Genomic DNA, 11750 nt, shown 5'->3' on the forward strand with positions numbered 1-11750 from the left:
AGCAGATCAGGTTCCATGATTTCTGTGTGGAAACTCTTACTGCCTCAACTCCTGTTCTTCTTGAGGCATATGTGTGGGGTCACTGTTCTGACTTCAGGACCCGTCCAGTTCCTGACCACACGGGCGGGAGAGGGAGCCTGCCCTGAAGCGCTGCTGCAGGGTGCACAAGGTGACTGCTCAGGCGCTGTCGGGCACAGGTGCTGCTGGCGATGCCAGAGCTCAGGAGGAACTGCTCTGCTTGCCCACTGCTCAGCACTTCCCCCAAGGCAGTGAGCAGCCGCAGAAGATGCCCCACAAGTTCCTGGACAAATGGGAGGCTGTTTATTTTGGTGCAGAAAGCTTGTAAAATCCACACAGAAGTTTTTTTACTACCAGGCATCTTCCTGCCTTTTGTAACGATGCCTCCTACTGACTCTTGGAGAGGCTGAGAATGTCGGGTGATGAGGTCAGGCTGTGGGGCAGAACTAGAAGTGCGTGTGCTAATCTAATCCTGACGTGAGGAGCTGTCACTTCTTGTCTTTTCCTGCTTCCTTTGTTATGACAAGCAAGATCAAGAAGTAAGTCTAACCTTTTGGAAACCCTGTTTCAGTAGCTTTGCGAAAGCGATCTCACATAAAAAGACTTCTGGTAATGAGAATACATTTAATGCTATTTCATTCTTAAAATGTCTGGGCATTCAAACTAAGAAAATAAGGTGGTTAGTGTGAACAGCCCTGATGGTCAAAAAGAAACTGAAGAGGTTGTGAGACCGACCTCCACGGGTACAGTCTCGCTTTCCCGATGCGCAACCTCTGGGCTGGGCCGCAGCCGCAGCTGGCAGTGTGCTTGCAGACTTCCCGTGCCAGGGATACAGCCACCTGAGCCGATGCCTCAGAGCCGGAAGCTGGAGCCTGAAGGCGCAGCCTGGAGTTGACCCAGCTCCTCCGATGTGGGAGGCAGGGCTCTTAACCAGGCTAAATGCCCACTCTGACAATTTGGTTTTGAGCAGAACAGAAAGTTAATGTTCGTGAGGCCAGTACTCTGGCGTAGAGGGTAAAGCTGTGACATTGGCATTCCGTACAGGCGCCAGTTCTAGTCCTAGCTGCTCTGGTTCCCATCCAGCTGCCTGCTGAAGTGCCTGGGAAAGCAACAGACAGTCCAGGTGCCTGGGCCTCTACAGCCGTGTGGGAGACCTGGATGGAGCTCCTAGCTCCTGGTTTGGACCATTTCATCTGGCTGTTGTGGCCATTTGGGGAGTGAGCCAACAGATGGAAAACCTCTTTCTTTTCAAATACATTTTTTAAAAGTTGCGGGTTTTTTTAAGACTTATTTATTTTTATTGCAAAGTCAGATATACAAAGAGGAGGAGAGACAGAGAGGAAGATCTTCCGTCCAATGATTCACTCCCCAAGTGAGCCGCAACGGGCCGATGCGCGCCGATCCGATGCCGGGAACCTGGAACCTCTTCCGGGTCTCCCACGCGGGTGCAGGGTCCCAAAGCATTGGGCCATCCTCGACTGCTTTCCCAGGCCACAAGCAGGGAGCTGGATGGGAAGTGGAGCTGCCGGCATTAGAACCGGCGCCCATATGGGATCCCGGGGCTTTCAAGGCGAGGACTTTAGCCGCTAGACCACGCCGCCGGGCCCAGGATTCTTGTTTAAAATGGAGATAAAACAAGATGCCTTATGAGCTTGTTGTACAAATTAAATAACAAAAGACAGAAGCCTGTGTGGGAGCCGACTTGACTTGAAGGGTTGCTCCTGGCCTGCTTGTCAGCAGGGGTCTGTCCGGTGCCAGTTGCCTCAGCACTGATACTAGCTCTGAAGTACTAATGGTAAGGTAGTACTTTCTATGGTGAACACTTTCCAATTTCATGCTGTCATTTGAAGCTGTTTTAGTTTTGTGGAATACTAGTTCCTGAAATGTTTTCAGGAGTTCTTTTAAAATCGTGGAGGACATTTTATGTATTTATGTGTTGGGTTCTTTTGTTTGTGTGTTTGTTTTTGAAAGAGGAGCAGTGGTTTGCATCATTCACAAAGCAGGATAGCTGGGGCCTGGTGCGGTAGCCTAGCAGCTAAAGTCCTTGCCTTGCCCGCACCGGGATTCCATATGGGCGCCAGTTCTGGTCCCGGCAGCCCTTCTTCCCATCCCACTCCCTGCCTGTGGCCTGGGAAGGCAGTTGAGGGTGGCCCCAGGCCTTGGGAGCCTGTATCCGTGTGTGATACCTGAAGGAGGCTCCGGGCTCCTGGCTTCGGATTGGCTCATCTCCAGCCATTGTGGCCGCTTGGGGAGTGAATCATCAGATAGAAGATCTTCCTCTCTGTATTCCACTCTGTATGTCTGACTTTCCAATAAAGATAAAATAAATCTTAAAGAGAGAAGCAAAATAGGGTAGCCACAGAAGGTGGTGACGACTCGGTGTAGGCTAGCTCGTACACGCTTGATGAAATCGTTAGATCACGCATTGCTAGTGCTGTTCAGTCACAGCTTGGTCCTGAGAGGACATTGTGATAAACAAACACTGGCATGTGTTTACTTCTCTCCGTCCAACTGTGCTACTGCCAAATAGTAGGAAGGGTTTTGCTAATGATACTTTGATGGGTATTTTAATGTATTGACACCATTTGTAAGTTAATGTTCATGTAAAATGTTTGAAAGAACTTTTACGTATGGGAAGGGGATTTGTTTAAGAATCGTTTTGAGGGTTCTTTTCGTATTCAGGCCTATCTTGTTGGTGAATCTGTTTTATGTGTCATAATTTTTAGGTGTGCTGCTGCATTTGTTTGCATAGCCCTGGAATATGAGATGTAATGTTACAGCATGTGTTAACATATCTTAGCATCTTTGACTTGTAAAGACAAATTATTCTGGGACCGGCAAGGTCGCCTAGCAGCTAAAGTTCTCACCTTGAACGTACCAGGATCCCATATGGGCGCTGGTTCTAATCCCGGCAGTTCCACTTCTCATCCCTCCCTGCTAGCTGCCTTGGAAAGCAGTCGAGGATGGCCCAAAGCCTTGGGACCCTGCACCCACATGGGAGACCTGGAGGAAGTTCCTGGCTCCTGGCTTCAGATCGGCGCAGCACTGGCCGTTGTGGTCACTTCGGGAGTGAATCATTGGATGGAAGATCTTCCTCTCTGTCTCTCCTCCTCTCTGTATATCTGACTTTACAATAAAAATAAATAAGTCTTAAAAAAAAAGACAAATTATTCTATTTCTTTGGGGAACATTCAGAGAAATTTTGTTAAAGGTACTACACTTGTCTTGTTTTTGGCCATAAGAACTCCGAAAGTTGTGAGATTTTGAGCAGTTTGATTGGTGAGATCTGGAAAGCCACTTCTTTGGGAAGCTTCTTTTTCAAATAATCATGAGTTAATCATTCATTAGGAATGAAGCCTGATGCACTTAAGATTGTCTGCATGGCTTTTGGTAACCCATTATGTATAATGGCTAATAGTTTACATATAGGACCTAATAATTTATTTCTTAAAAGTTATGGTATTGAGGAAAAATTACAAAAAATGCTTCATGGGAGTCACATTTGATTTTTAAGTGATTTTCTTAGACATTTAGAGTGTGTTTTATTATGTTAAGCTTGTTTCGGAAGTTGTTGGGTTCTGCCATGTAAGGTTATGTCAGGCAGGGGATGTAATTTGCCATTTTTTTAGGTGCTCAGTCCTTTTGACTTCTCTTACAGGTTTTGTTTCATTTTGGGCTCATTTCCACAGTTGTACCCAAAATTTCAGATGGAACTAAAGGCAATAGCAGTAGAAGTCAGTTGCCTGCACTTACTGTTGAACTTGCATCTGTTTGGAGTGCACTGCATGGTTGCACTGGAGTTTTTGAATTGCTGCTGTTATTTTTGCTGAAACGTGACTAAATGGCTCTGCTAGAGCTGGCTCACAGCAAAAAGCTCACTGTTGTTGGGAAGAAGTGCTCCTTGCCTGAGCTCTCTCTCCCTTGGGGGTCCAGGTCCTGACCTCGTTAGTGTCCCTGCCTGGCTTGGGCCTTCCTGTTACAAACAGGGTCCAGGATAAAGGTAGATTTGCTGGGAAAGGGTCTGGTGAGGACCATTGACCTGGCCCTGCGCGAGCCCTGAGGAGGGTTAGGCTCTGCCCTGGGCTAGTTCTCTCAGTGCCGCGGGAGGTGTGCTCCCCAGGGCTGGCGGTCTGGAGCCTTCCACCAGCACTGAGGAAGATCAGGAAACAAGGTCTTGTTTTAGAAGCCTGCCTTGAATACTCTCAATTCATGTTTGGTCGGTGTTTTTACATGGATAGATTGCACATGCATCATTTTTGAGAGGTGTATTTACTTGCCTTAACTGGTTTTTAAGTTAAAAAATCAAAATTCAAGGGCACAGTGGTTTAATTTTTTTGTTGTTGTTGTTTATTTTGGCTTTGGCTTTTGGATGATTGGGTTTTTGCCTGTTCAGTTAGTAACCATAAAGTTTGACAGCATTGACTCTTATATGAAGATACTTTAAATAATGCTTGTGGAGAACTCATTTTAATGAAAAAACTATTCATTGACTTCGAAATCTTTTTCTAACAAGCAAAAACTTAAGTTTTAATTCAATTTTTCCAGGAACATTTTGGCATGTCCTCGCATTTCATTAGAAATAACTATCCGATGGTTCCATGGGTGTGAACTCTTCACTTTGATTTCAGATGGCTACAGTTGTAACGTGCTTTCTTTTCATGTTTAAAGCCTTTGAAATGGCTTTTGTAAGCAATGCTGTGTCTTGTTTTTGCAGTATCTGCCACATTGCAATCGTGTTGAATCTTAAGGATATATTTTGATTTTGTTAACCAAAAGTAATTGCAGAATATTAAACATTAGAGTTTTCTTAGAGCTTTCTTCCCATTTAATTTGGCCTTTTGTTGTTCCTAACAAAACATTGTGCGGCACGGTTTGTTCTTGGTCCCCCCTCCGCCACCTCCTTTTTGCCTGCCAGTGTGTATGTGCCTGTCACCTTGGTGTGCGCTCCTCTCTGGTTTTGTGTGTCCTCACCTGCTCCTCACTGTAAATCTTTGCCGTGTCAAGGGCAGTGACTCACTCAGCTGCACGTGCAAGACCTTTTTTCTCTTTCACCTGTCAAGCGGGAAAGAAGTGTCACAGCGAGATGAGATGGGGCTCATTCACAGCGTGTACTTAGACTGCCACACAGATAGAAATAGTTTATATTTAGGTACTTATTCAGAGTCTGACATGCCAGGGTTTGTTTGGTTTGAAACTCCTGAATTTTGTAAGATACAGTTATTAGTATAAGAAACCCTGTTATTGTATTGAAGCCCTAGTTAGATGCCAAGAGTAAATTCTAATTTATTTGAAGTAAATATTTTGAAACTTAAGGTTCATACTTTGTAGTTATCTTGTGTTCTGATACTGGTAGTTGATTTAAATTACTTAAATGATTTTACATTTTGAAATTGTGTGTACATGTGTGTACACACGGATATTTCATGAGAGACTCAGTGTTGCTTCAACATGGCACAAGTTTAAGTTTCCCATGGGATGATGATGTGGGAGGAAGCTACATTTACTGGGGATGAGTAATAAATATTCACAGAATGTAATGGTAAACTTTGGAGAACTGGTTTATATGTTAGAGTAAACCAAGGGACTTGGAAAACTTCTCCCAACCCTAGTTTTTCATCACCACCAGCCCCCCTTAAGCCATCAGTAAAAGTAAAACCTCCAATTGTATAGTAATCTTAATCTATTATTAAAAGGACTCAGGACGAATACCAGGTAGACTCAGGTTTGAATCGGTCTGCCATTGGTTTAGCAGCAGCGGGTGGGCAGGCAGATGCCTGCTCCGAGGAGCGCCTCCTGCCATTTCTCACCATTGATAGAGTAGCCTTTCAGAGTCAATGAGCTTGTCAAGGCTACAACTTCACAGACCTGAGAGGCGGTTTGAGAGGTCAGCCCTTTTCAGGTTCGCTGTGATGCAAATGAACTTTAATGCTTAAACAACTATTGGAATTTTTATGTCTGCTCCTTGTTCTTTTTTCTTCACAAAGTCATTGACGAGACGTTCAGTGCTTTTTAAATTGGAAGTTGCATTGTGCTAAAGACCTAGTACAGATTTACGGAGGGCTGAAAGCAGTTAGATCATGTTCTTTTCATGGTGCGATTAGAATCAAATCGATTTCCCTCCAGCCTTCAGCTTTCAGATGGCAATTTTAACAAAGCTTGGGGGCTAGACAAGGGACAAAACGACTGAACTGAATGCTAATTACACTCTGCAGCCTTATTTTCTTTTGATTTGGGGCTGACTGGCAACTAAATTAACAAAAAGTGTGACCATAACTGCTGCCCTATTTTCATTTAAAAGGAGAGCTGCCTCTAAACGGCTGTCTGGACAAAGAAGCCACTGAGGTCTGCTCATCATTGTTAACAAGGGCACTTTTTTTTCCTTTAAAATTCTTGCCAGAAAGACTGTTCCCAAAAAGTAATGTAATAAATTGGCTCTTGGCGTTGCTAGTGTCCTGAGAGGTGGTGCGTTTTCTGATCTTTTTATGAGATGAACTTGAGAAGTGGAAGGCAGTAGTGGTGGCTGGTTGGTAACTATGGCACCTGTGTGACTGGTGTGTGTAGTGTGTTCCGTGTGCTAAAAGGTAAGATGATCACAGAAGATCCTCTGAATAAATACGGATCGTTTATTGGCGACCAGTCAGAGCCCCACGGTGCCTCACCTGCCTTACTCTGTGATGTGTGGATTTTCAGGGCGGCTTGTTAGCACTGCTTTACAGTGGTGCCACACGCACAACAGTGGCAGCTTTCTCCTTGACTTGCAGGAGTCCCGCAGCTGCACCGAGTGGCAGCGCTGTCACTTGGCACCTGCGGCTGTGTCCATCGCATGCTGACACCTGGCACCATGAGTTATCTTCTCTTTTGTGCCCACTCCAAAGCAAGAAACATGTTATGCTGCGTAGTGTGGATTGCAGCAGTGAAGTGAATTTTTCAGTTCCTGAAATAGTATGAAGACTTTGATTTTGCTACCAGATGATGTGTTTATGTCAGTTTACATACAAAGTTGGGCTGTTACTGGAAAATTTATCTGTGGGGCAATCAGTAAACTGGCTTTTAAGTGTGGACATTTCTTTTAACTATAATAGGAAAATTAGTTTACATATGACTGGTTTTTTCATTAATCAATTTTGAGTTATTTTTTAATTTACTCAAAAGATAATGTTTGTGTTTTGTTAAAATTTTTTTCATTACTTTTTAAGTATTGCCAAAACTTTTTGAAAGAAGTTGGGTGGTTATTGGCACATTCTGTGGAGCTTTCTAGACTTTTGACGGTCTCTGCCGGAGCCTGGAGAGACGGGCAGCACTGCGGACCACCCTGCGCCCAGGCAGTGGCTTAGCTTGCTGCCCTGTTCACACAGAAAGCAGCTGCAAAGTCAAGTTTTTCTAAACTGGTTGAGAGTGAACTTTTTTCTCATTTGTCTTCCAGACACGAAGATCGATTGAGAAGTTATTAGAATGGGAAAACAATAGGTTATACCACAAGGTGAGTACCGCAGGGAGCAGCTTCGGACTGTTGGGGCCTGAGCCGCACAGTATGGAAACAGATGCTTTTGTTGAACTAAAAATATGAAAGGTGGACAAATGGGTTAGTCTGTGTGCCGCAGTCAAAAGGAGCTCATTTTTCTTCCTTTACTCTTCTGCTTGTCTAGCTGTGCTTGCACTGGAGACTGAGCAAAAGGAAATGTGAAACGAATAACATGATGGAATATGTAAGTTAAAGGGCTGTTTTGTGAGTTTCTCTATTAAATGATCATTTATTTTGCCTCTGATCTTATTCTTTCCATGATTATTAATCAGCAAAGGTGTCAGGAGCTTAATCTCCTGAGTGCAAGGATTTTCTACGGTTCACAGATGCATGGGTTGATGTGCAAAGACTGATTTATAAAGTTATGAATGACTTGAAAACAAGGCTTTGCTGTGTTCTGAAAAATAATAAATTAATTGCCAAGATAAAATAGCTTGAACGTGTGCTGATGGAGTGTGAAATTTTAGATGCTGGGTGAAGAATAACCACGACTTTGGTTACGCAGCAAGGCAAGGTATGGCTTTTCATATCATGCTAATGGAGTTCCCAAGGATGGGAGAAAAGCTTTGAGCACAGCCTTTGGGGCTTGAGAACCTGAGGCCTGAGCAGCTCCGGCTGCCCGTGAACCTGAGGCCTGGCCAGAGCGCTCAGAGGCCTCGGCCATGGCTTTGTCCAAAGTGTGTTAATAAGCAGCGAGGCCATGCCACGCACCCTGGGCTTGTTCTTCCCAAAGGGTCTGATTTCACCTGTTTGTCCAGTCAATTCTGATGCCCTTCAGCTCTTTGCTCTTCTTTTGGAAAGTTCAGAATATTACTGAAAATTACAAACTTTTGTTTATCCTCCCTTAAGCTTGAGTGCTTTGTTTCAGCCAGGGGAAAGTATTACATTAAAAGAAAATGATCTAAGGAGAGAGAATTGTGTGTGTGTGTGTAAGATTCAAACAATGTTCACATAATTGGAAAGGATCATAAAATCATTTTTTTCTGTTAGCATTTTCCTATTCTGACAGTCAAATCCCATTTCTAGCCTTGAATATAAAAGGTGCTTTAAAGGGTGTTTTTTTCATAGACTAGCTCTATTCAATTCACTTATTAATGTAGATTTTATTTTTATTAAACATGTTAATTCATAATAATGAGAAAGATTTGATACTTATAAAAAAGTACATTCAGGTAGGATGTTTTGAGGTTAACCTATAGAAATGCTAGTTTTGTATTTTCATCCTGGATAGTAAAAGGATTTACATATGTATTTGGGGTGAAAGTATGGATATTTAGGAAATTTAAAGGATTTTATGAAAAAAATATGTGCAACATTTATAAACCCAGAGTTAAAACTTACATACTTATAAACCACAGGCTTAAAACAGGACTTAGTGTGTGTGTGCCCATCTCTAGATTCAGTTTGGGAAGGACAAGATAAAAGTTATTTCTAAATCTGTAATTTTCAGCTATAATTATTAGACTATCACCCATTCATAAAATATATTTTATGAGATTATTTTACTAAAAATAGCCTTCCAGAAGCACTCTGAGCTGTATGCAGTTGTGATTTCCTGTAATTCACTGTGAACTCAGACAACTGAGCACTTCCACTAAAGTCATTTTTCATTGTACCATAATATAACCAGAACAGTGTAAAATGAAAAATATTTAAATTGCTGTAAAATGTTCTTCTAGATTTTCCTCAGTTTACATATTGGTGATAGTCAAAAGTAGGAATAACCTGGTTTTAAAAATAGCCTAAGAAAAAAATCAAAGAACAAAATCGCCTGACATTTTAAAAGTAGCAACCAGCTTGTTAGACAGAGAGTGTCCCCTTTGTAATGTCTTAGACCTCCTCACGCCTCCTTGTCTAACTTGCACATGCTTTGGTAAAGGAAACTAATTCTCCTTGGTTATATTTTGAATTTTGTAGATCACACAGAGGGAAAAAAGACCAATTAGAGGCTAACTTTTCTTTGTTTAAATTTGATAGGTAGAATCTAGGAAGAGAGAGACAAGTGGTCAGTTCTATGTGTTCCTTCAAAATGAACAATTCAAATACGGTAGTGAGATTGTTAATACCACGTGACTGAGGATGTGTATCACATGCAGAATTATGTACTGAGTACTGATTCGTAAGAAGTTTAACTATTTAATCAAGATTGAGAGTTGTGAGGGATCTTGCAATTCCCTTTTATGGGCAGGAAAGCCAGAAGCAGAAGTCTGGTTCACACAGAGCAGTGGTCTGAGTGTGGCCGGCAGGAGCCCGACGCAGGGGCTCTGTGCCAGGGGCAGGTGCTTTCTGGGTGGAGAGCCGAGAAGTAAAGGGGAAGTTCCAGCTCGGTGGCTGCCTTGGGAGATGTTCAGGTCTGGAGGTCGTGTCGAAGCAAGTTTGGGAACGTTTCTAATCGAATATTCTGGTCGGCATCTGTTGTGTAGAGAATTGGAGCAAAGGCAACAGTTGATGTGTAATTTAAGAAAGTTGAAGTTTGGAACAAAAATTAGCTCTGAGCAACTGTGTATTTGTGTGTTCCTATGTTTGTTTTGTTGATTTGTATTTGATTTTCTATTCAGAATTTCTTTAGAACAGATTTTGACCTTGAACTTTGCTAACCTAAAAGGAAATGCACTTTGGAAAATCAAACAGGAAAGACCAGTGCCCTTTCTCTGGAGACCACACGTGCAGCAGAAGGAAGGCAGCCCTAGAACTTACCCGTGGCACTGGGTTCATGAACGAGGAAAGCCTGAAGAACAGTAGGAGTGGCAGTCAGGCACAGCAGTCACACAGGACACCCGGGGAGTCCGACACAGGTGCTGGCTCACCAGACCGTCACGGAGGGTGGTGACACTTGCCACCATGTGGAGGAGTTGTTGAGGTGGACCAGACACGTCCACATGTGCGCAGGTTCTTCCAGTGTGTCGGGAGCGCTGGCTTTATCACCTCCTCCACCACCTTGCCCAAATCATCCTCCTCTTCTTAGGGCTGAGGTGTTTTGCACATCTGGTTTAAGGTCCAGCAAAGTTGTTGGTGACAGAGCACTGTGCCGTGGAATAATGTGTTTTAATTATACAGCGTTGTCATTTTGAAATGTGAATGCATCCCCCAAATTGTAACAGATGGGATAGAACCACAACTGAAATTGTAAGATCAAAACCTGTTTATACACAGCCCGTTAAAACTCTTTCTTCTCCTTTTACAGGTCATCCTCATAGAATTTTTACCAAAGACACCGATTTTTCGACCAGATTAGCATTGACTGTGTTTATAGACTTTCCGTGCGCTGTCTTCCCAATGGTGCCTTGCTTGGTGCTCTCCTGGTGGTGAATAACGTGGGCTCTGCACAAGAGAGTGGCGTTCTGTTTTGTTATTTTAATAACCGCATGTTCTAAGTGTGCATTTTTGTCGAACTTTGCAAGTTATTTCATACAGATGTTTAATACTTAAGTTATTGTGCCCTTTTCTGTTATGTATTCTGATTTTCAAGGATTACTTTTTTGTATTCTCAAAAAAATACATTTGAACTTAGCATAAAAAGTGGCCAGCCTTTTTTATTTTATCACCAAGGTACGCACAATTCCTTGCTTATGAATTCCTTACCATGGAAGAACACCTTTGTAAAGCTCTACTCATCTATTGTAGCAAGCACACTGTTTCATTTTTTTCTTCTACATTTAGCGGAGTCATTATTTTTAGGTAGCACGTGTTGTTTAACAACCTTTGGAACCTGACGTAACCCTTCTCACACAACTCTCAGAGCTGTGCCTGTACCGTCCTGAAGGCCCACCTACCTCCCAAGGTGGTGAGGCAGAAAGAAACGGTTTCTGTTAGAGTAGAAAAATCAATGAATGATATGCATGCGTCTAGTGGTTAGTAGAGCTCAGGACCACAGAATAGAGTAGCAGCCCAATCTGTGTATTTTTACCAAATGATGGTAATAATGGCCTTACTTGGGTTATTTTTATTGTTTGTCAAATCTTACATAAAAATATAGAAGTATTCCTTGTAAACATTTCTAAGAATATTTCTCCCAGTCTGATGTCACTGTAGAACTGTGAAGACCTTCTGAAAGCAAGCTGAGGTTCTAGAGTTCAGAGCAGGCTGGTGTCTGACACCGCACTGAGCCCGAGAATGGATCATGGCCAAGAGGTGGACGCGGTGCTGAGGACCGTCATGTCCACGCGTTCTCTCCCAGGGCGGTCAGTTCATGTGTGTTCGTTTACTTGGT

The 11750-nt window shown here is 43.0% G+C and overlaps 1 protein-coding gene across 1 annotated transcript in view; it reads left to right on the plus strand.

Moving 5' to 3' along the window:
• The window catches only part of CHIC2 (cysteine rich hydrophobic domain 2), a 53753-nt gene extending 42694 nt beyond the window's left edge, over positions 1–11059 (plus strand). The window contains exons 4-6 of the mRNA XM_058667313.1: positions 7442–7498; positions 7665–7724; positions 10725–11059. Of these exons, the coding sequence (XP_058523296.1) occupies positions 7442–7498; positions 7665–7724; positions 10725–10775 (168 nt within the window). The 3' untranslated portion in view covers positions 10776–11059. The remainder of the gene's footprint in view (positions 1–7441; positions 7499–7664; positions 7725–10724) is intronic.
• Positions 11060–11750: the final 691 nt, after the last annotated feature.

Source organism: Ochotona princeps, chromosome 7 (assembly GCF_030435755.1).
Source record: "Ochotona princeps isolate mOchPri1 chromosome 7, mOchPri1.hap1, whole genome shotgun sequence".
In the NCBI taxonomy this organism is placed as follows: Eukaryota; Metazoa; Chordata; class Mammalia; order Lagomorpha; family Ochotonidae; genus Ochotona; species Ochotona princeps.